This window comes from Choloepus didactylus, chromosome 10 (assembly GCF_015220235.1).
Source record: "Choloepus didactylus isolate mChoDid1 chromosome 10, mChoDid1.pri, whole genome shotgun sequence".
NCBI classification, from domain to species: Eukaryota; Metazoa; Chordata; class Mammalia; order Pilosa; family Megalonychidae; genus Choloepus; species Choloepus didactylus.
This window is the reverse complement of record NC_051316.1, coordinates 64,099,816-64,125,156: the sequence shown is the minus strand read 5'-3', so window position 1 is coordinate 64,125,156 and position 25,341 is coordinate 64,099,816. Positions and strand designations below refer to the sequence as shown.

Genomic DNA, 25,341 nt, shown 5'->3' with positions numbered 1-25,341 from the left:
AAGAATGAAACTGAACCCCTAACTCACAACATACACAAAAATTAATTAAAAATCCATGACCTAAATATAAGAGTTAAAACTAAAATTCTTAGAAGAAAACATAAGGAAAAATCTTCAGGACCTTGCATTGCAGTGGACTCTTAAACATGATACCAAAAACACAAGCAACAAAAGAAAAAATAGATAAACTCAACTTCATCAAACTTAAAAATTTTTGCACATTAAAAAACATTATCAATAAAGTGAAAAAAAAAAAAAACCTACAGAATGGTAGAAAATAGCTGCAAATCATATATCTGATAAGGGTTTAATATCCAGAACATTTTTTTTTTTAAATTCCTACAACTCAACAACAAAAAGATAACCCAATTAACAAAGCGCAAAGGGCTTGAACAGACATTTCTCAAAAGAATATGTACAACTGGCTAATAAGCACACAGAAAAATACTCAATATCATCAGCCATAGGGGAAACGCAATTCAAAACCACAATGAAATACCACTTCACACCCACTAAGATTGCTATTAAAAAAAAAAAAAACATGAAATTAACAAGTGTTGGAGGATGCAGAGAAATTGGAATGCTTGTGTATTGCTGGTGGAAAAGCAAAATGGTATAGTCACTGTGGAAACTGGCAGTTCCTCAAAAAGTTAAACAGAATTATATAATCCAGCAATTCCACTCTTAAGTAAATACCCCCAAAGAATTGAAAGTAGGGACTTGAACAGATACCTGTACAGCAATGTTCAGAGCAGCATATTCACAATAACCAAAAGGTGGCTACAACCCAAATTGCCCATCAACAGTTGAATGGATAAGCAAAATGTGGTATATCCATACAATGTTTTACTATTCACACATAAAAAGGAATGACATTCTAATACATGCTACAACATGGATGAACCTTGAAAACAGTATGCTAAGTGAAATAAGCAAAACACAAAAGGACAAATATTTTATGGTTCCACTTAAGTGAAATATCTAAAATAACCAAATTCATACAGAAAAAAATGTTGATTAGAGGATACTTACAGTTAAGAGTAGAAGCAATAGAAAGTGATTACTTAATGGGTATGGGTTTTCCTTTTGGGGTTATAAAACTGTTTTAGAACTGAATAGAGGTAGTGGTTGTGAACACTGTGACTGTACAAACCACCATGAATTGTTCACTTTAAAATGGGTAATTTCACATAAATAAAAGTTTTTTTAAAAAACAAAACAAGAGAAAGCTAACAGAAGAAAAACAGGAGAAACAAGAAACGAGAAAAAAGGAAAAAAATAAAACAAAACTAGGGGTTTAAGAAAGAAAAAATAGAAGCATATCAATAGGTTGAACCACATAAACTACAGTTTTCTTAGACTGTAACATAAATAAGTTTTTCAAACATGATTTCTTCTTCAGTAAGGAACTATTATTCACAGATCTGAAACTGCTTTTAGCAACCCATCAAGCTTTGAAGAAGCAATCATTCAACAACCTTCACCATGATCAAAACGAGAAACAATGGTGTTTTACAGGATGTCTGTCAAGGACCCAAGCAAGCAAACCAAGGTTGCTGGTGAGTTACAATTTGCCTTATCCTAGACCATCCACCAAACTGCAAAATTGAATAAATACATAAAAAAAAAGCTGTTGGCACCTAGTAAATTTTTTTAATCACAAAGCACCAATATTCTCTGGAGTGAATTAAACCAGTCTCCTTTAATTTTGTATATAGTCACTGGAGTGCTAGAAGGATAGAACTAGGAGAATTCATGCAACTTATATTGATGACTGCTTTCATTGTTGCACTCTTAGTTATAACTCTGGCTCACTTTCCAAACTATTAAGTACAGTACCTAGTAAGCAAATCCACCAAATCCAACACTCAGCTACGTAACATATTTTTCTCCAACACTGATTCACCCTGCTGAACCAGGAGTTAAGGGATAGGACAGCTCATGAAATTGAGGGTGGCATGTAACAGTGCACAAGCACCAGAGTATGCTACACAGAGAGTTCTAAACTTTCTAACACTCTTATATCCAAACTTCCCAAACTACAAATTCAAGCACAGAGCAAGCAATGATATCAACCCCTGAATCTGAATACACTGATTATCATGAGTTGACTGGAGAATGTACATAATACGAGATCATTTGAAAATGTCAGAGCATAAATATTACCTCATAATTACCTTTCTACCTTGGCAGCATTTATTTGACCACCACTGCTTAATATAACCCAGAGGCTCTACCTTTTTTGACACAGAGAAATCAGATACGTTTTCCTCAATAACTGAAATCACTAAGAGTTTGGGGATATAATTGGAAGTGAACAGCCATGTCTCTAAAGAAGGTACGTATGTGGGGACCAAGACAAAAAGAAAACAGTGCATGATTATAAATTTTATGCCCTCCTATTGGGGTTCCCAGCAAACTTCGGAGTAAGTGTACAATGCATCAACCAAATAAATCCATTCAACAAATGTTTATTGAGGAAAGTACTATAATGGAATCTGGGCATATACAATATATATAACCAGAAAAGTATATACTGGAAAAGTAACATGAAGGCAAAAGGAAAATGACATTAGATTGCATGACAAGAAACTGGACCTTATTCTGAATGCAAAAAGGAGATACTGATGGTTTCTGAATAAAGATCTGATCTGTGATCAGATCAATATTTTAGGAAGAAAAAATTGGTGATGGTGTGAAAGCTAGATTACTGGACAAAGGAGAGAGAGTGATCAGGTACAAAATGATTACAAAAGGGAGTTTCTGAAATCTATCATTAGATGTATTAATTATAAACCCTGCTCTCCCCCCTCCACCAAGATAATACCTTTTTATGAGTTTAAAAAAGAAAAACCACTCAATACATTTCAAAACATTCTATAATTAAGTTTTCCCTAATTCAATTAGTTCCCCCAATCATTCCAAATCAGAGAGGTCTTATTATATACACCTTTGTTGTTAATCAGCGTATCTAGTTTTGAAATTTCATATCAATGTTACTAAAATTATTTTTATACTACTGCCTCATGTTATGTAGCAAGGGAAAAACCTGCTCACATCATTTTGACCCAATAAAGTAATTGCCATAGGGTTTTCTTTTTTATCCTTACCATTACAAGTTCTTCCTGTAATTCACTGCAGCTTTTTTCATTATACTGGAGTTTCTTTGAAAGGTCTATAATTACTTTTTTCTGTTCTTCGATCTCTTCATTTAGTTTCTTGTTTTTGGAGAAATATTCTCTTTCTAATCTGAAAAGTTAAAGTGTCAGAGTAGGTTTTTCAAACATGCTTTGTAAACTGCTGTTATATACATTTAACACAAGTGACAGACAGACTATATATCATGTTTTCATGCCAAAATGCTTTTTTAAAGGCCACCTTTCCTTTTTTCCTAATAAAAAGTATTGCACATTCTTAAATGAAAGACTTTAAAAGGATAATAGCTCCCCTTTTGATAGGAGGCATCTGTAGTATGACCAAGGTTATAAGAAAAATAGATTTGGTTAGTACTGATTTGGTATCACTATTATTTGATGAACAAAACTCACCTACCACAGTTCAAGTAGCTCAGAAACTGCCTCAAGACTGAAAAAACAATCCTACCAAACAATTTTCAAGTTAAAATAAAACATTAGAAATGGGACAAATGCAAATGGAACTGGTGTGGTAGCATGGAAAATCCAAAAGCAAAAATAATCAAAACCACTCATATTCCCTTTGAGGACACACGAATTTCTTTTCAAAGGATTTAGCTTCATATTTTAATTTTTTCAGGCTAGTATTAAAGTGTGTTTACATTCCCTTGTGTACATATAATGAAAGGCAGCTTGGAAGAATTTTAGTTTAATATTCACTATAGATAACACACCAAATGGATAGTTTTAGTTCAAATTAAAGAGTTATCACTATTTTTTTTATTAAATTCAGTTTTATTGAAATACATTCACACACCATACAATCATCCATGATATACAATCCACTGTCCACAGTATGATAACATAGTTATGCGTTCATCACCACAGTCTATCTCTGAACATTTTCCTTACATGAGAAAGAACCAGAACAAGAATAAAAAATAAAAGTGAAAAAAAACACCCAAATCATCCCCCCATCCCACCCCACTTGTCCTTTAGTTTTTATCCCCATTCCTCCACTGATCCATACACTAGATAAAGGGGGTGTGATCCACAAGGTCTTCACAATCACACTGTCACCCCTTGTAATCTACATTATTATATAATTGTCTTCAGGAGTCCAGACTGCTGGGTTGGAGTTTGGTAGTTTCAGGTATTTACTTCTAGCTATTCCAATACATTAAAGCCTAAGAGGTGTTATCTATATAGTGCATAAGAATGTCCACCAGAGTGACCTCTCGACTCCATTTGGAATCTCTCAGCCACTGAAACTATTTCGTCTCATTTTGCATCCCCCTTTTGGTCAAGAAGATACTCTCAGTCCCACGATGCCGGGTCCACATTCATCCCCGGGAGTCATACTCTGCGTTGCCAGGGAGATTTACAACCCTGGGAGTTGGGTCCCATGAAGGGGGGAGGGCAGCGAGTTCACCTGTCGAGATGGCTCAGTTAGAGAGAGAGAGCGCCACATCTGAGCAACAAAGAGGTACTCAGGGGGAGACTCTTAGGCACCATTACATACAACTTTAGACTTTCCTTTGTGGTAATGAGCTTCATAAGGGCAAGTCCCATGCTTGAGGGCTCAGTACATCAAACTGCCAGTCCCAATGTTTGTGACAACATACGCTAGGGGACGAGCATCTTAAAGTTTAGAGATAGGCCTTACAATTCAGGGATAGAGTTAACTGCTGTAAGAGCTTACAATCTAGGGACTATTAGAATTATTGTGTCCACATTAGGCTATGTTCTAAGATTCAATTCTGAGTTTACACATTGTAGTTAGTCCATATTAGTGAGGCATCATCCCTCTCACCATGTTTTCTCCAACACTTTTACTCCTATATATATATTTGCCTACAATTTTATAGAGTTATATTCACATACCATACATTTATCCACAGTGTACAATCAGTTGTTCATGGTATCATCATAAAGTTGTACATTTATCACCACAATCAGCATTTGAACATACTGATTACTACAAGAAAAATTGTTTTTTTTTTTTAGCAATAAGAAAAAATGATAAAAAGAAAAATAACATGTCATACAATACAATATACTACTAAGGACAGCAAATAACACCACTACCAAGAATCCCATATTACTCCCCTATATCCCCTTCTCATATACATTTAGCATTGGCGTATTGCCTTTGTTACATTTAATGGAGGTATATTACAATGTTACTGTTGACCATAGACTCCAGTTTGCTTTGATTATGTTTTTTCCTGAATACCATCCCTTTTTCAAATTTCTACATGGTTGACATTCATTTGCTTTCCCACATGCAAAAACATTTTTATATTTGTATATTTAGTAACAGTCATTGGCCACTCCAGTTTTTGCCACGTTATACAGTCCCAGTCTTTATCATCTATCTTTACCTCTGGTGTCATACATTCTCCTATCCCACCTCTTTCAGCTTTACTCACAGACATCTTTATTCAGTGTACTTACAATACTGTGCTACCATCACACAGTATTATGCTATCTATTTCTGATCTATGCAATCAATCCTAAACATTCTGTAGCCCTTCAGCATCAAATGGCTGATCTCTGCCCTCTTTCTATCTCCTGGTCGCCTGTGTTGTCAGCTTTTAACTCCCAAAGTTTGTTCATTAATGTCTGTTCATATTAGTGAGACCATACAGAATCTGTCCTTTTGTTTCTGGCTAACTTCACTCAACATAATGTCCTCAAGGTTCATCCGCATTATGACATGATCCATGTCTTTGTTCTGTCTTACAGCTGCATAATATTCCATCGTGTGTATATACCACAGTTTGTTTATCCACTCGTCCTTTGACGGACATTTGGGCTGTTTCCATCTCTTGGCAATTGTAAATAATGCTGCAATAAACACTGGTTTACAAATGTCTGTGTCTTAAGTTTCAGTTCCTCTGAGTATATACCCTGCAATGGAATAGCTGGGTCATATGGCAAATCTATATTTAGCTTCCTGAGGAACCTCCATACTGTCTTCCAGAGTGGTTGCACCATTCTACATTCCCACCAATGAATAAGTGTGCCTCTTTCTCCACATCCTCTCCAGCACTTGTCATTTTCTGTTTTTTGGATAATGGCCATTCTGGTAGGTGTGAGATGATATCTCATTGTGGTTTTGATTTGCATTTCCTTAATAGCCAGTGAAGTTGAGCATTTTTTCATATGCTTTTGAGCCATTTCTATTTCCTCTTCAGAAAAATGTCTGTTCATGTCTTTTGCCCATTTTTTAATTGGATTGTTTGTCTTTCTGTTATTGAGATGCAGGATTCCTTTATATATTCGGGATATTAAACCCTTATCTGATATGTGGTTTCCAAATATCATCTCCCATTGTGTAGGTTGCCTTTTGACTTTTCTGACAAAGTCCTTTGATGTACAAAAGTGTTTAATTTTGAGGAGATCCCATTTGTCTATTTGTTCTTTGGTTGCTCGTGCCTTGGGTGTGAGGTCTAAGAAACCACCTCCTTTCACAAGATCTTTAAGATATTGCCCTACATTTTCTTCTAAGAGTTTTATGGTCTTGGTGCTAATGTTTAGGTCTTTGATCCACTTTGAGTTAATTTTGGTATAAGGTGTCAGATGGACATCCTCTTTCATTCTTTTGGAAATGGATATCCAGTTCTCCAAACACCATTTATTGAACAGGCTGCTCTTTCCCAGTTGCTTCGGCTTCACTGCCTTATCAAAGATCAGTTGTCCATAGATGTGAGGGTCTACTTCTGAACACTCAATTCGATTCCATTGATCAGTATATCTGTCCTTATGCGAGTACCATGCTGTTTTGAGCACTGTAGCTTTGTAATATGCTTCAAAGTCAGGTAGTGTGAGACCTCCCACTTCACTCCTCTTTCTCAAGACATTTTTGGCTATTCGGGGCATCTTACCCTTCCAAACAAATTTAGTTATTGGTTTTTCTATTTCTGTAAAGTAAGTTGTTGGGATTTGAATTGGTATTGCATTGAATCTGTAAATCAGTTTAGGTAAAATTGCCATCTTAACTATATTTAGTCTTCCAATCCATGAACATGGTATGTTCTTCCATTTTTTCAGGTCTTGTTCAATTTCTTTTAGCAGAGTCTTATAGTTTTCTATGTAAAGGTCTTTTGTGTCCTTGGTTAAGTTTATTCCTAAATACTTGATTCTTTTGGTTGCTATTGTAAATGGGATTTTTTTCTTGATTTCCTCCTCTTGTTGCACATTACTTCTGTATAGGAACACTACAGATTTTTGCGTGTTGATCTTGTAGCCTGCTACTTTGCTGTATTCATTGACTAGTTCTAGTAGCTTTGCTGTAGATTTTTCTGGATTTCCTACATATAGAATCATGTCATCTGCAAATAGTGAAAGTTTTACTTCTTCCTCTCCAATTTGGATGCCTTTTATTTCTTTTTCTTGCCTAATTGCTCTAGCTAGACCTTCCAGCACAATGTTGAATAGCAATGGTGATAGTGGGCATCCCTGTCTTGTTCCTGATCTTAGAGGAAAAGCTTTCAGTCTCTCCCCATTGAGTGTGATGTTAGCTGCGGGTTTTTCATATATTGCCTTTATCATATTGAAAAAGTTCCCTTCTATTCCTATCCTTTGAAGTGTTTTCATCAGGAAAGGATGTTGAATTTTGTCAAATGCCTTTTCTGCATCAATCGAGATGATCATGTGGTTCTTCTGCTTTGATTTATTGACGTGGTGTATTACATTAATTGATTTTCTTGTGTTGAACTAGCCTTGCATACCTGGAATAAATCCCACCCAGTCGTGGTGTATAATTCTTTTAATGTGCTGCTGGATTCGATTTGCGAGTATTTTGTTGAGGATTTTTGCATCTATATTCATTAAAGAAATTGGTCTATAATTTTCTTTTTTCGTAGTATCTTTGCCTGGTTTTGGTATTAGGGTGATGATGGCTTCATAGAAAGAGTTAGGTAGCTTTCCCTCTTCTTCAATTTTTTTGAAGAGATTGAGCAGGATTGGTACTAATTCGTTCTTGAATGCTTGGTAGAATTCACATGTGAAACCATCTGGTCCGGGGCTTTTCCTTTTTGGGAGCTTTTTGATGACTGACTCAATCTCTTTACTTGTGATTGGTTTGTTGAGGTCATCTATTTCTTCTTGAGTTAATGTTGGTTGTTTATGCTTTTCTAGGAAGTTGTCCATTTCATCTAAGTTGTCTAGTTTATTAGCATATAGTTGCTCATAGTATCTTCTGATTATCTCCTTAATTTCTGCAGGGTCGGTAGTTATATTTCCTTTCCCATTTCTGATTGCATTTATTTGCATCTGCTCTCTCTTTTTTTTTTTGTTAGCCTAGCCAGTGGTCCATCGATTTTATTGATTTTCTCAAAGAACCAACTTCTGGTTTTGTTGATTCTCTCCATTGTTTTCCTGTTCTCAATTGTATTTATTTCTGCTCTAATCTTTGTTATTTCTTCCCTTCTGCTTGCTTTGGGGTTAGTTTGGTGTTCTTTCTCTAATTCCTCCAGGTGAGCAGTTAACTCTTCAATTTTTGCTCTCTCTTCTCTTTTAATATAGGCATTTAGGGCAATAAATTTCCCTCTCAGCACCGCCTTTGCTGCATCCCATAAGTTTTGATAAGTTGTGTTTTCATTGTCATTTGCCTCGAGGTATTTACTAATTTCTCTTGTAATTTCTTCCTTTACCCACTGGTTTTCTAAGAGGGTGTTGTTTAGCCTCCATATGTTTGTGAATTTTATGACCTTCTGCCTTTTATTTATTTCCAACTTCATTCCATTGTGGTCTGAGAAAGTGTTTTGTATAATATCAATATTTTTAAATTTGTTGAGACTTGCTTTGTGACCCAACATGTGGTCTATCCTAGAGAATGTTCCATGAGCACTTGAGAAAAAAGTGTATCCTGCTGTTGTTGGATGTAGTGTTCTATAAATGTCTGTCAAGTCTAGTTCATTTATCATACAATTCAACATCTCTGTTTCTTTAGTGATCCTCTGTCTAGATGTTCTATCCATTGATGAGAGTGGTGCACTGAAGTCTCCAACTATTATTGTAGAGGTATCTATTTCTCCTTTCAGTGATCGCAGTGTTTGCCTCATGAATTTTGGGGCATTCTGGTTTGGTGCATAAATCTTTATGACTGTTATGTTTTCTTGATGAATTGACCCTTTTATTAATATATAGTGTCCTTCTTTGTCTCTTAATTGTTTTGCTTTTGAAGTCTAACTTGTCTGATATTAATATAGCTACTCCCGCTTTTTTCTGGTTGTTGTTTGCATAAAATATCTTTTTCCAACCTTTCACTTTCAGTCTATGTTTGTCCTTGTGTCTAAAGTGAATTTCTTGTAGACAGCATATAGATGGGTCCTGTTTTTTAATCCATTCTGCCAGTCTGTGTCTTTTTATTGGGGAGTTTAATCCATTTACATTTAGTATTACTACTGTAAGGGCAGTACTTTCTAATACCATTTTGTTTTTTGGAATTTATATGTCATATCTTATTTTTTCCTCTCCTTTTACCTTTCCTGATAATCTTCATTTCTGCACTCTTCTCCAACTCTCTCTCTCCTGTCTTTTCCTATCAGCCTGTAGCACTCCCTTTACTATTTCTTGTAGTGCCGGTCTCTTATTCACAAACTCTCTCAGTGTCTGTTTGTCTGAAAATGTTTTAATCTCTCCCTCATTTTTGAAGGAAAGTTTTGCTGGATATAGAATTCTTGATTCGCAGTTTTTCTCTTTCAGTATCTTCAATATATTGTACCACTGTCTTCTCCCCTACTTGGTTTCTGCAGAGAAATCTGTACATAGTCTTATTGACTTTCCCTTGTACGTGATGGATTGCTTTTCTCTTGCTGCTTTCAGTATCCTCTCTTTGTCTTTGACATTGGACAATCTGACCAGTAAGTGTCTTGGAGTAGGTCTATTGGGATCTATTCTATTTGGGGTACATTGTACTTCTTGAATCTCTAATTTTCTGTCCTTTATAAGAGTTGGGAAATTTTCAGTGAATATGTCTTCTATTACTCTTTCTGCCCCTTTTCCCCCTCTCTTCTCCTTCTGGGATACCCATAACACGTATATTTGTGCGTTTCATGTTGTCACTCAGCTCCCTAAGACCCTGCCCATATTTTTCCATTTTTTTCACCATCTGTTCTTTTGTGTGCATGAATTCGAATGACCTGTCTTCCAGTTCACTGATCCTTTCTTCTGCCTGTTCAAATCTACTGTTGTGTCCCTCCATTGTGTTTTTCATCTCCTCCATTATGGCCTTCATTCCCATGAGTTCTGCCATTTGTTTTTTTAAGTTTATGAATTCTTCTTTATGGTCAGCCAGTATCTTCTTTATATCCTTCAGCTCTTTTGCTATATCTTCCTTCATTTCATCAAATTTATTTAGCATTAATTGCCTCCACTCCTGTGTCTCAGCTGAGCTATTAGTTTGTTCCTTTGGCTGGTCCATGTTTTCGTGTTTCCTGGTATGGCTTGTTATCTTAAGTTGTCTAGGCATCTGATTCTCTTGATTAGTTTATTTTGGAGCTTGTTTTCTATCTTTTACTTAGTGGTTTTCTTGTTGGTTGGCTTTGTTTTCTGGCCTCTGTTATTCAGTTCAACTTATTCTAGACCTCTAACTTAGGTTCTATTTAGTTGATCGGAATTTTTCCCCTCTTGTTTTTTCTGTTTCTTGCTCTGCTTCTATGTAACCTTTTTGTGAGTGGGTCTCCTCAGATATGGTCGACCCTAGTCAGATTTTCCCAGTCTAGTGAGGCCCAGGTCTCACTGGGAGGGTATGGAGTTTTCCTGAGAATGAGACTCTCCTATGAGGCCTTTAGAATTGGTGCTTTTCCTCTCCTGTCCAGCAGGTGGCACAGGCCAGCCCGCATCTCCCCCACCAGTGTAAGGAGGTATGGAGCCTTTAGTTCTCCTGGTGACTCTGATCCTGTCAGGGGCGTGGCTGACTGAAGCTGGAATCTGAATTCCAGCCCCTGGGGTCTGAATTCCCAGAAGGAGGACTGCCAGTTGAGCTGGGCCTCCCTCCACTCTCCCAATCCTCAGAACTCCAGTTGTCTCTCAGGGGCACTATTCCCTTCTCCTCTCTCCTCTTTGGGGCCTCTCCAGGTAGATTCCTTGGTCAGCCTGAGTTGCCAATTAAAGACTGGGGTGGAGGCCTTCAGTAGTGAATACGGAATTCAAAGACACTGTAGGTACTCTGTCTCCCCTCAAGCCCAGCCTAGTCCCTCAACCTGGGCTTTCCGATAGAAAATAACCACATATATTACTTTTAGATTTAAAAAAAAAAGAAAGAAAGAAAAGAAAAGAAATCAAGGGAAAGAAAAGAGGAAAAAAAAAAAAAAAAAAAGAGTCTCTTTTAAACGTTTTTCCCCAGCCTGGAAGTTTTGTCAGTGTCAGAATAGAGCATTTAAAGATATGCTTTGGGCTATTGTCTGATAATTACCCTCCAACCGCTTCAGTTCCACCCCTGCCAGGGGCTATTGAAATGCAAAAAGATAAGGGATCAGGGAGAAGCCAGAAGGGACAAAATGTAAGGGAAAAAAAAAAAATGGCTTTTTTGGAGTCTGGGAATGGGTGCCCGCTTTTACATGCCCCCACTTCTTGGAGCCCAGCCCTTCTTTAGCACCCCAGCTCCCAAAGTTAGTTAATTAATTTGTTAATTAATTCTGCAGTTGAGGCTGGTTTGAGCCTCCCTTCTTGCCCTCAGCAGATTGCTGTTTTTTGGTTTTTTTCCCCCCTTTCAGGGAGCCGGCAGCAAAACAGTCTGTGAGGTCTGGGTGGGGAGGGGCGCCAGACCCCTGGTCCGGGAAACTTACAATGTTCGCTGCGATCTCAGCTTTTCCTCTAATTCCAAACTTGTGTCCAATGTGTGACTGGTTACTGGAGACCCCGAAAACACAGTTTCATATAGTTCTTGGGTAATTGCCAGCTGCTCTAGGGGAGAGACGAAATTCTGCTCCTCACCACTCCACCATCTTGCCCCGCCTCTCCACTATTTTTTTTTTTAATCTAAGTTTCAGGTCTTCCCAATAAATGTAGTAGAACACTTTCCTCTAACTTTTAAGATGTAATTCAGGAGATAAAGTAACTCAGAATAACCAAATCCATACTACATTCCGCTACTCAAATAACAAGCTAGTTTTTAAATGGCATATGACCTTACCCTGAACAGTCAACATTATTGAACAAAATAACAAAAATAACTCCAGTACTAACTCTTTTGTATATTCTCCTTTGGATCAAGGATATTACAAGGTAGAGTAGCTAAATTTTTAAATAAAAATTTATAGAAGAGTCGAACACTAAGTTATGTAAATCTCCCAGAAAATAGAGCTAAACAATAAAGATGGCTCAAATGAGAGAATAGAAAGAAAATCTACCAGGAGTCCAAACAATAAATAATAGGAGTTCCAGAAAGAGAAGACAGGTAATAGAAGGGAATTAATCAGCAAAGCAAGAGAATCCCCCAGAAATGAATTACTTGAATCTCTAGAATTGAAAGAGCTCAATGAGTGTCCTTGAAAAACAACCCATGCCAGGCCCATCATCACAAAATTTCAGAACTCTGACAACAAAGTGAAGATTCTACAGAATATCCGTAAGGTATAGAAATAAATATTATTTTAATCATGTATTGTAATGTAATATCAATAAACCATTTCTACATATTGGCCTATGTTTCCAGACTTGGTAGCCACACTGTACAAGTTTCCAGAGGTAAAACAGGCCACATATAAAAGATCAGGAATCAAATAGCTTCAGGCTGCTCAACACTAGAACTGAATGCACAGCAGGTGAACTATCAAAACCGGTGAAAATCAAATAAAGACATTTTCAGAATGCAAGTTTTAAAAATTTTCCTCTGATGTATGGTTTCTCAAGAAGCTACTTTATAAGGGAGTAAATTTTTTTTAAAAAAGGCAGTATAAAATCAGCAATCAAGGGATCCAATATAAAGAGAAAGAGAGAGAATTCCAAGGATGATGGTAAAGGAAGTCCTAGGATGACTAAAGAGGGAGCTTAAAAAAATAATTTATCCAGATGGAGGTAGAGAAAGGAGTCCAGAAAGGAGGCTTCCTGGAAGAAAGTTAAAATGAGAGAATTTCTATGTTTTGGAACATAATAAAAGATTTTTGGTTCTACCAGAGAGTTTGGAATGACTCTGTTACTGATGCACAAAAAATAATCCAATTTAACATGAGGCAATTATTAACCATTCATTTGTTGATTCAACAAATCTTTATTTAGCAGCTCTTATGTGCCAGGCACTATCCTAGGCATTGGGGAGATAGAAATTAAAAAAAAAAAAAAAAAAAAAAATTCCTATCCACAAAAAGAGACAAAAAATATGCAACAAAAGATATAATAAAATGTCAGATAGTATTAAATACTATAAAGAAAAACAAAGACGGATTACAAAGAACAGCTGTAGAAAAAATAAAGTACACTAAACCCAAAAGCATAATTCTAATGAAAGGATGGGAGGAGGGAAGGATTAAGTGTGTGCTATATGGGAGAGAGGTTCAATAAGATAAATAAGTAGAGGCCAAAAGATATTATCTAAAGCTGGAAATTGAAAAAATGGCAGAATACACATGTTATTTACAAGTATGAAGTTAAACATGAGAAGAAACAGCAACAGGAATTAAAAATGATTACCTCAAAGGAGCAGAAACTGGTAGTAGAGATGAGGCATGAAACCACTGTTTTTCAAGAGCCTAACAGTTCTATTTGACTTTTTAGATAATTTGGTAAAAGTAAAATTTTTAATTAAAAATGATTACTACTCAGCAAAATATGAAACTAAAAGCATTTGTTATTTGGTGCTATTTTATAGTCGAAACTGGGTCCACTGAAATGGGGCAATACCCTTTGCTGTCAGTAATCTGATGCAAAACCCAAAGATGCTGAGTCAGTTGCCTCAGCCAACAGCCCCACCCAAGAGTAAATGAGTAGGCAGGAGTATAACAAAGATTAAGAGGAACCCTGTCTTTTTGAATTCCAATAGAAAGAAGACAGGACTTGAAAGGTACAAGGCTTAGGCAAGAAAGGGAAGGAAGAAGAAGGAAGCCTGTAGCTAGGATCACCTTCCACCCTAGTGGATTCCCACCCCCCAACCCCCCTTTTTTAAGAGCTCAACTAAGAATCTGACAATAATAACAGGCTATTTTACCAGGTAGCCTTCTTTGGTCTGTCTTTTGCCAACAATTTAAATGGTAGCACTTCTAAATTATAATTATTTTCTTTTTTTCCTTTGGGATGATAAATTTAAAAATTAAAAGAAGTTCCTAAATATTGAGTGTAATGAAATAAATAAATTTAGATTCAGTCCACTCACTATCTTATCTTTGACTAGTTTTGTTTTAACCTCGTTCCCCCTACAATTGCCCAACAATGTTACCATGAACAAGGAAGACTTGACTATATTTGAAAATACTAAAATAACAACATTATTGAGAAACTTTAGTTTCATCCTGCAAATTTTAGACAGAAAAAAAAAATTTGTGACAAAGAAAATTTAATTACACAAATACAGAATCCATGTTCTATCTAAAATTCATTCACTGTTACAAAATCGTGGACCAAAATTATGACTCTGAGAATATTCATACAGCCTTTTTCTCCTGCCTACCAGTGAGATCCTGCCTTGATCCACCAAGGAAGGGAGGAAACAAAAGTAAGTTCAGGCAGCATTTTCTCTATAATGTTATTATTTACCATTTGCGCTATCAGTTCTTCCCACCTGAACAGGTAGTTTAAAAAAGTCCTATCCCAAAACTCTCAACTCTAAAAGTTGTAAATTAAAGTTATAATTTACCTTAAAAACCTAAAATCTATTAAATCTTCCCTTAGAACACATTATCCAAAATTTAAAAATACTTCTAAAAATTAGTGCTGGCAAATTTGTGACTCCAAAAGGTTTTGAAATATTTTTAAAAGAAGATTCTGAATGAAGTCAAAAGTGTGAGTAGAAAATGAAATCACTTATCTAATCATCCTTCAAATCATATATTTCCTTCTGCTTTATACCAAAGATAATTGGAATGAAGGTGGCCGCTTCATATTATGTACAAGGCAAAGAAATATGGCATGAGAGAAGGGAAAGCACAGGAACTACTGATGAAGACTCTGCTTTAATCCTCACTATAGGACAGTTATATAAGGATGAAAAACAGATAAGGGACACTATGTTAAAATTTTAAGACTGTTAGCTAGTGCTTAGTTGGAATATGTAATATATAGTTAGAATTGTTTGAGGGTGCTTATTGGAATACAAAATTTTGAGTAAAAACTTTCAAGCACCAAAACACAAATAACAACAAAACAAAACTTTTAAGGAAAACATGTCTTTTGGGGTCAAATTAGAACTAAATAGGGAAGTCAGAATCTTGGAGTTTAAATGTTAGTCCAACACTTGTAATATTCTCTTCTTCAACATCCATGATAGAGAACAGGCAGGGAGTTTATCACTTCCCCTAAAGAAGCCTATTATTTCATTGTTAGAAAGTATTGTTGGGAGCTCAGTTTGACTTCTTGTTCTACTTGTAGGTCCTAATCATAACTTCAAAACAATAGTAAAGAAGCCTGAAGTATATTCTACATAAAAGCCCTTCAAATATATTCATATATAAATGCACAGATTTAAGCAATGGCTCAAAAGTAATAAGGGAGATAAGCCCTTAGTGTAACTATAACTTATAGTTAAGAGTAACTATAAGTTAATTCTTATAGTTTAAGAAGTAACCGTATTTAATTAGTAATAAGTATTACTAGTTAAAATATTATAAGCTTTACTAATAAAACTAATCACAGTTAAATTTTTTTAAACTTCAGCCTTTCAAGTACCATCTTTATCATTTTTGCCTTACCCATAACAGTTACTATTAAGTAATACTTTTCGTAATGAACTGATTTTTAAGTTGAACAAATGTATTTTAAAAGGAATCTTCGTATTACCACAGTAAATGGAAAACCATTATCTGCTTATCATAAGTAGACACCATCATTAAAAATAAATACATAACACTAATGTACCAACTTGTTATCAAGTTATATAGAATGGTGGTCCATGTTCCAACCTGTTAAAACATCACATACCATGCATGGTATGCCTATCACTCTCTGGAGGAAAAATTGTTTAAAACATCAACTATTAACTTCCTTTCGGAAACTTGAAGAATTAAGTTCTTAAAGCATTCCACAGAAGTTTCAAGATGAGAGGGTTTTCAACTGAAAAAGATTAAGATCCGTAAGAGTCAGAAACATCCTGACCTTGCCACTTACTAGCTATGTGTCTTTAACCTTGTTAAGCCTCAATTTCCACATCTGTAAACATGGGTTAAAAAGAGCAGCTACCTTACAGGGTTTTACACAGACACACCTGCAAAGCTAGGGACATAGTAAACCACACCATGAGACATAATGCATGTTAGCTGCTAACAGCAGTGTTATTCTAACTACTACTATTTCTGCTGTTTGAGAAAAACTCAAATATTATCTGTCTCCACACAGATCACCTAATGTGGCCTAAAAATGAAAGTATTTAAAGGTACTTCATTACATCTGTAAATATAATACAAAGTACATTAAAATATTTACTTTCTAATGAAGAACTACTTTTCTGGGACTACTTGAAATATTCGTGGTACTTCAAATTCCAAAAGAGCATTACTTTTCTTACCTATACAGGGAAGTAGCAAACTCTAGTTAAATTTTATGAAGTCCTTTAACCCCAATCTACCCACTGACATTAATGGTAGTTAATGGTAGTTTCCAAACTACTACATATTCATACTTACATCAGTTTCATAAAATCTTTATTTTGATTCAGAGAACTTTACAATAAAACACTTACATATTTAGTTTTGCAAAGCTCTCTTGTGCATTATGTTTTTCTCGCTCATATGCACTTTCAACTTCTTTGAATTCATTCTTGATCATTTCCAAATCAGCAACAGCTTCAGCTTGGCTGGCCTTTTCTACTTGTAAAGCTCCTTCAAGGTCTCGAATCCGTAACTATGAAATGACAGTAAAGAAATTAAGACAATCTAAGAAATGCTACTGTCAATCTTAAATTGAATAGAATACTTCATCAACAGCAGATTATCACCCATCCAAACACTTTCCTCTTTCTGCTGTGTTTAAAGAGGAAAATAAACATAAAACAGTGTATTCCCCTTCTCAACATGGAAGAGAGGAAGAGAGGGAGAATGAAGAGTTAATGGTACCATGAGAAAAAATAAGCTGATACCATACAACTCATTTACCAAAGCACCTAATTTTGATTTAAGAATCCACTCGTATACTTCATTTTATCAAATATGATAAATTAAGTGGGTTTTGAAAAGTAAAAGGAAGTATTCTTACTCTCTCATGAGAACCATCATAACATGAACATATTTGTAGGCCTAAGAAAGTTAACAGATCTTTTTATACTTGGAAATTTCTGACTGTAATAAAGTAAAATTTTTATCATCAATAACACTATTTGGCTGAAATATTTATGAGTATATGATACAATGTCTGGCAAATGAGAGGAGTGGTATAATAGATAAAACAAGATTGGTCAGAGTTAAGTCTTAAAGCTGGGTTTACTACTTTTGCATATACTAAAAATTTTACATAGTAAAACATTTTAAAAACTGTATTCCCTGTGTGCACCAACAGTAAAATGGATAAACTAAAGTGTATTCCCACAAAAGAATAATATGTAGCTGTAAAAAAGGTACAAAAAAGAAAGTACTCTATACAGTGTTATAGAAAGATCTGCAGGATATATTGTTAATATATACTAAAAACAGAGAGGTTCAGAACAGTGTATGCAGTCAACTATATTTTTGGCAAGAAAGTTGGGAAAATAAAAATAAGTGGTAAAAGAATGAGAGGGACAGAAGTTCTCAATCTTTTAACATTGTTTTGATCGTTGAACTGTGTACATACTTTACCTTTTCAGAAAAATAAAGTTAAAATTTTTTTTAAATTATTTGCGGAAGTTAAAAAAAAGAAAAAAGGGGGGGATGGGGAGGTACAGATGCTTCACATCTCCACCTCTGACTCTGGCCCTCCTTCCTCATCTTATAGGGACCCCTATAATTACAGATAACTCAGGATATTCTCCCCATCTAAATATCCTTAACTTAATCACATCTGTAAAATTACCCCTTTGCATGTGTCATGGTTTGAAGCTAACTGTACCCCAGAAAACATGTTCATACACCTAATCCATTCCTATGAGTGTGAACACACTGTAAGTAGAACCTTTTGATGACACTACTTCAGTTAAGATGAGACCAACCTCAACCAGGATGGGTCTTAATCCTATTACTGAAGTCCTTTATAAACAGAATGAAATTCAGATATATAGAGAAACAGCCAGAGGGAGTAGTCAGAAGCTGAACATCAATAGACCCCAGAAGAGAAGGGAAAGACTAGGAGATGCTACAATTTGCCTTGCTATATGATAAGCTAAGGACCAAGGATGGCGGACAGCCAGCCCCAAAACACCAGTCTTAGGAAGAAAGCACTGCCTTGATGACACCTTGATTTGGACTTCTTCCCAGCCTCAAACCATGAGCAAATAAATTTCCATTTGTTAATCCAACCAATTTCATGATATTTGCTCGAGCATCCTAGGAATCTAAAACATCATGTAAGGTAATATATTCACAGGTTCTGAAGATGAGAACATGGACATCTTTGGGGAGACATTATTCTTACTACACCTTTCCATGTCTGTGATTACTGCCTTAATTCAGGTTTTCATCTTCTCACCCAGCCAATCTCCACTCCCTTTACTTTATTCACCATTATGTCACCCGAGTTATTTTTCTAAAATTATGTTTGATATCTGCAGTGGCTTTCCACTGCTTTCAAAATAAGTCTAAGTTCCTTAGAAGGAAAAAGGATCCAACCTTTCTAACGTCTCTAATCTTTCCCTTTGTTCTACACTGCACCACATTACACAGTACACCACGCTGCACAGGGACGCCAAAATAACAAGCAACACTTTTACGTAGTGTCTTTACCCATGCATTTCTCTTTGTTTAAAACACAAGTCAGCAACCATTTTCTGTAAAGGGCCTAAGAGTAAATATTTTAGGCTTTGCAGGCCATAAGGTCTCTGTCACAGTAAGTAGCCACAAACAGTAAGTCTACAGACTGATTAGAATGCTTTGCCCTCACTCTCTAAGACATAGCAAAGAAGATACTTTCTTTAGGATGCCTTCCCTTAGTTTCCTGCTCAGATTTAATTCTTCTCTTTATTATGCTCCCATAGTATTTCAGTATTTTCTATTTCTAGCTATACATCTATATAGCTATATATCCATCTATACTTATATGTCTCTAATGATGGAATGTAAGCTCTGAAAAGGATTTCATCATCTTTATACTGTCAGCTCTTAATGCAGTGATAGGCAATATACACAGGATATATACACTTACCAAACGAAAGTGTGTGTTTTTTAAATGTTCATGAAAACAAATTCATCTCATGGCTACTGATAAAAAGGACACTCTGATCAGCAAACTTTTTCTGTAAAGGGTCAGATGGCAAATATTTTAGGCTTCTCAGGCCATAAAGTCTCTGTCACAAGTACTCTACCCTGCCACTGTAGCACAAAAGCAGCCAGAGACAAAACTTAACAAAAACAGGCGGTGGGTGGGATTTGTCCCATGGCCATAGCATGCAAACCCCTCCTCTAATATAATATATCCTTACAGTAAATACAATAACAAATGTCATATCAACATACTGTTTATTCTAAATGTACATCAGTTCTCTGAACATGCTTTTCTCAACTGTTTAACTCAACTTAAGAAAATCCATACAAAAATATTTTGCTTATATTTACCTGGATAATTTCAGAGTTAAATTTTGATTCTAAATGTGCTGCTCTTTCTGCTTCAATATTTTCTTCTAATTTCCTCACTCTCAGAGTAGTTGCCTGAAAAACAAATTAAAAGTTTAAACTCAATAACCGTGGTAAAATAGACAAGGATCATTATATTGCAGAATTATAATTAACACTTTAGGTTGCCATAGCCCCATTTTTTCTACTTTGCAGGAGTGAAGCATAAACATCATGTTCAAGATAGATGCTCCAAAGCTTGCTTTTTTTTTTAAGCTTTAGTGCAGTACAATTTACATGTAATAAAGTAATTTTGTTTAAAGTATACAAATTGATATAAATACACACACACACACACACACACACACATCCATGAAACCATTGCCACAATCAAGATAGGGAACATTTCCAGCACCCTAAAAAGGTTCCTCATGTCCCTTGGTAATTCCTTCCTCCATCCCCTCACTACTCTACCCCCATCCCCAAATAACCACCAATCTGCTTTTTGTCACTATAGATTAACTTGTATTTTCTGACATTCTATATAAATGGAATAATACAATGTCCTCATTTTTTTGTCTGGCTTCTTTCACCCAGCATAATTATTCTGAGACACATCCATGTGGTTTAGTGTATTGATAATTCATTCCATTTTTTTGTTAATGTTCCCCTTTATGGGTATACCACACCTGGTGTATCTATTCACATGTTGATGGACATTGGAGCTGTTTCCAGTTTGGGCAATTACGAATAAAGTTGCTATGAGCATTTGTGCACAAGTCTATGTATGTGCCTACTTTCATTTTTCTGGGATAAAGAATAAAGGGTGGAGGGAGTAGGTCAAATGGTACACATATGGTTTAATGTCTCAAGATACTACCAAACTGTTTTCCAAAGTAGCTATACAAATTTACATTCCTAACAGCAAAGTATGAAAGTTCCAAATATTCCACAACCCTTGGCATGGTCCATTTTGTGTTTTTGCTTTTGTTTTTTAGACATTAAAATAGGCATGTAGTGGTATCTCATTTTAGTTTTAATTTGTATTTCCCTAATAACTAGTGTTATTTAGCATCTTTTCACTTGCTTGCTTACCATCTGTATACCTTCTCTGATGAAGAACTGCTCAAATATTTTCCCCATTTTTAAATGAATTGCTTGTATTTTGATTGAGTTTTGAGAGTTCATTATATAATTTGGATACATGTTCTTAGTTAGATATGTGGTTTACAAATATTTTCTCCCAGTCTACATATTGTCTTTTCTACTAATACTATAATATTATTGTGCTATCTTTTAATATATGATATATCTATTATATTATCTTTTATAATAATAGTTTTCCATTTTGACGAAGTGTAATTTTTCAAGCAGGAGGGTAAATCCAGTCCCTGGTATGCATTTTGGCCAGAAGCAGGAGAGCTTTATTTTTTTACGCCATTTTTAGATGAGAAAATGCAACCCTGGAAAACACTGGGTTTCTTGTTCCAAAGAGGAAAGTGGTCATGATCAAAAGCCTCCAAGGGCAGGGTAAGTAGGGCTATGAAGGTACCCAGCTAAACATGTCTCAGGACAACAGTAGCAAAGAAAATTCATGCCTAGAGCCCTATCTATTAGATACAGATAATAGTGCCAATAATAGTGGTAGAGAAAGGCATTACTAATTTGAATTTCCCTTCCAAGATAAAATTCGAGCAACAAATAAGTTACTATTCTTTACATGTATTCAACTATTTAGTATAAGTTGAAGGTTTTTTAAAAATGTTCAACTTGATCAATTTGATTTTTCCTCTTTTCTCTCACCACTTCTTTTGACTACAGACAGAAGGTTATGGATCAAAAGCCTGGATAATCCACAAAGCAATCAAGGAGTCTATGAATAATTTTAAAAGGACCACACTTTTCTTTAGGTAAAAGCATAGTCCTGTAATGTCTGTTATAGAACAGAGCATAAATAAAAGTATCCCTTACTTCTAGAGGCATCTTCTGACACCACTTGCTACTGATACCCTTCAGAGTCAACAAGCACTTCTACTTTGACTGAGGATTTAATCACTCTGTTTCACATACCCACAAAACTCACAAAATATTTTTTCACTGAACTATTTGCTTCATTTAGCTTTTGCAACCATATCAATAATATTTCTTAATAAGTTATTACACTAGAAGAGAGATTTTTTTCCCAGGGGGCAGATAAAGCCATGAGTCCAAATATGTCCCTTTGCATCTAAAGATAATTTAAACCCCCAAAAAATTAAATAATATTTTAAATTGGTAAAGTATAACTTCTTTGAAGATAAAATCTGGCTTTTTGTATCTATATGCCATAAAGGGCCAAATAAAGTACTTTGAAATAACACACATACCATTGAAAAACTAAACTAGTAAATAGTCATAATTTACTCTGAAGACTCAAGACATTCTAAAAAACTGGGAATGAGGAAAATTGGATATCTGATAATACTAAGGGATTATTTTTTTCTTTTTAGGTAATAATGACTGGTATTTTTTAAAATCTGTATCTTTTCAAAATACAAACTGAAGTGTTTATGGATGAAATTAAATAATGTCTGGGTTTGGTTTAAAATTATCCAACTGAGGGAGGGGAAGGGGATTGGGAGGGAAGGCAGTATTCATTAAATAAGAGTGACCATAAATTAATAATTATTGAAGGTGAGTAATAAGCATATGAGGGTTCATTATAGCAGTCTCTCTAAATTCATGTATATTTGAAAATTTCTATATTGAAAACTTTTCAAAACATCAACAAAAGTAAAGGTATTAAGGCTAATTGGGAAGAATGGTGCTGGTATCATTATTTAGCCAATTAACAATATCATATTCTGACAACAATAAAAGATCATTAGTGATTGGGCATGGATCCATTCACGCCTAAACAGAAAAGGTAACTTAGTCATTTCCTATTTTGCTGTAATTTTAAGATCAATCAAAGAAAATACTCCCTTCACAACTCACTTCTTTTCCACCCTTCCAAAAACATGTTTCACACAGAATATTGGTCCTATGAGATGTTGAGATGTTATTAGCTTTAATATGAAAAGGCAATCTCACTATCATAAGAGTGAGAGGAAGACAGGATTAAAGCCAAACAATTTTCTTTAATAACGTACTTCTCAAAAAATTATCATGAACTTTGACTAAGAGAAGGCCAAGGTATGCTGCATTTACCAAACTTACTTAAGCACTGAACCTTTCTCTAATAAACTATCTTAAGGTACTAGAGTTACACAAAATACATTTGGAGAAATTCTGATAAATGTAGGTTCCACAGAACTCTGAAGTTTCTTACGTGATAACAAAGATGGCTTTTACTTCTTTTTATTCTGAACATTTTTTATACCATTAATTTATGTATTATTTGTAAACTACTGTTTTCTTTACTCTTTTACTATTTGTGTTCTAATAACTTAAACTACTAAGCTTGGAGACTAGAATTAATATGGGACCAAATTTCTCACTCTGTGTAGTTTTTATCTTTATTTACTGTATTAATGATAACTGTAACTACAGGTGGTTAGTATTTAATTGGGCATTAATTTTCAGTCCCACATTTATCTGAAAGAGAACACACATCTCTGTTTATCCAGTATTACTGGTCAGGTATATAGATATCTATGTAATTAGCTGAGGGAACAAAAAAATGAAGATAGCAGGATTATTTTTATTTACAGCTTGCCCTCACTGAAGAGAGTCTTAGTAAGTAAAGGACTAAAGTGCAAAATACTATGAAACCCTACTAGATATTTTTAGTTCTAGCTAATTTTATTCGGCTGCTTTCAGTAACAAGTATTTGAAAAAGAAAATTCCATTTTGCATGACATAGCACTAAATAGTAGGGATTTTATTATCCTTCCATGCAAAAAAAAATAAGTTTGACATTTACAAATTAGTAATTCTGTTTCACTTAAAGACAAAGCAAACCTGCATTTTTTTTTTCTTCAAACAACATTCAATGAATAGCATTCCTAGTTTACGGGCAACCATTTGTGTTACAAAAGAAATATTTTTTCAACCATTTTCTTTTGAAATCAACAAAAGTCCTTATTCCAGATTATAAACATTGCAGGCAAAAAAATTAAAAAAAATTAAAAAAGACAGGTGAATATTTTGGGTAATATTTTATTGGAAATACAGCATCAGTAACACAAAGTTGCAAATAATCTATGTTCTTATCTGAAATTATAAAGACAATGAAAAGAAAAAGGTATAAGGACATGCATTAGAATGGTTATATTGCAGGGGATGGGGGTAAACAGAGGAAGGCTATCATGCAAGGGAGCAAAGAGGGCTTCATTTGCACTGTTTATGTTTAATTTCTTAAGCTGGATGCTAGGTTCTCAAGAGTTACATGTATTATTTATTCTCCGTATTATTTTGTGTATCTTAAATGTTGCATCATAAAATTCTTTAAAAATGAAACAATGAAAACAAATCCCCAAGGAACAATAAGAAAACCTTCCCAGATTCTCTCGTGTAATCACAGTCATGAAATCGAACGCTTATTCACATTAACTCAAAAGCATATCTTGGGCTCCAAACATATTCAATGTATAATATTAAGTCCTTTGAGGATACAAAAATGAATCCAAATGATATTCTTCCTTCAAGGGCTTATAGTCCAGGAAGAGAGATATTATTGAATATAAAAATCATAATAGACAATTGGGTTACAAACCCTTTGAAGACCTGAAGAAAGTTATAAATATTATACTAGAAAACAAAGCACAAATGTATATACACAAAATATTTTACATATATTTTCTGGAATTTTGCTAGCCAAATCCCAATCAAGAACCTTAAAATAAAAATCTCTATAATGTCCATCAACTGATGAATGGATAAACAAATGTGGTATATCCATAAAGTGGAGTATTACTCAGTCATAAGAAGGAATAAAGTATTGATACATACTACAACATAGAGGAACCTTGAAAACATTAGATTAAATAAAAGCCAGAGAAGGCAACAGGTTGTATGATTTCATTTACGTGAAATGTCAGAATAGTGACAGAAAGTACATTAGTGGTTGCCAGGGGTTGGAAGTAAGGGGAAATAGGAAATGACTGCTAATGGGTATGAGGTTTCTTATAGGGGTGACAAAAATGTTCTGGAATTACATAGTAGTGATGGTTGCACAACTTTGTTAATATACTAAAAACCATGGAATTGTACACTTTAAAATTGTGAATTGTATATTACGTGAATTATTATCTCAATACAAATATAAATAAATGAAAGAATCCCTGGATAGAAGAACCAAGGACAACATCAAAAAAATGACAATCATCTAAATCAAGTTTCTGATTGCTGCTCTCAAAAAAAAAGTCCCTTCTAAATGCTGACTTTGAATCCTT

General features: G+C 34.9%; 1 protein-coding gene across 1 annotated transcript in view; it reads right to left on the bottom strand.

The window, feature by feature from the left end:
• Positions 1 to 25,341, bottom strand: part of CCDC171 (coiled-coil domain containing 171) — a 524,774-nt gene that overhangs the window by 402,170 nt on the left and 97,263 nt on the right. The window contains 3 exon segments of the mRNA XM_037797175.1: positions 3,111 to 3,249; positions 16,972 to 17,132; positions 19,970 to 20,062. Of these exon segments, the coding sequence (XP_037653103.1) occupies positions 3,111 to 3,249; positions 16,972 to 17,132; positions 19,970 to 20,062 (393 nt within the window).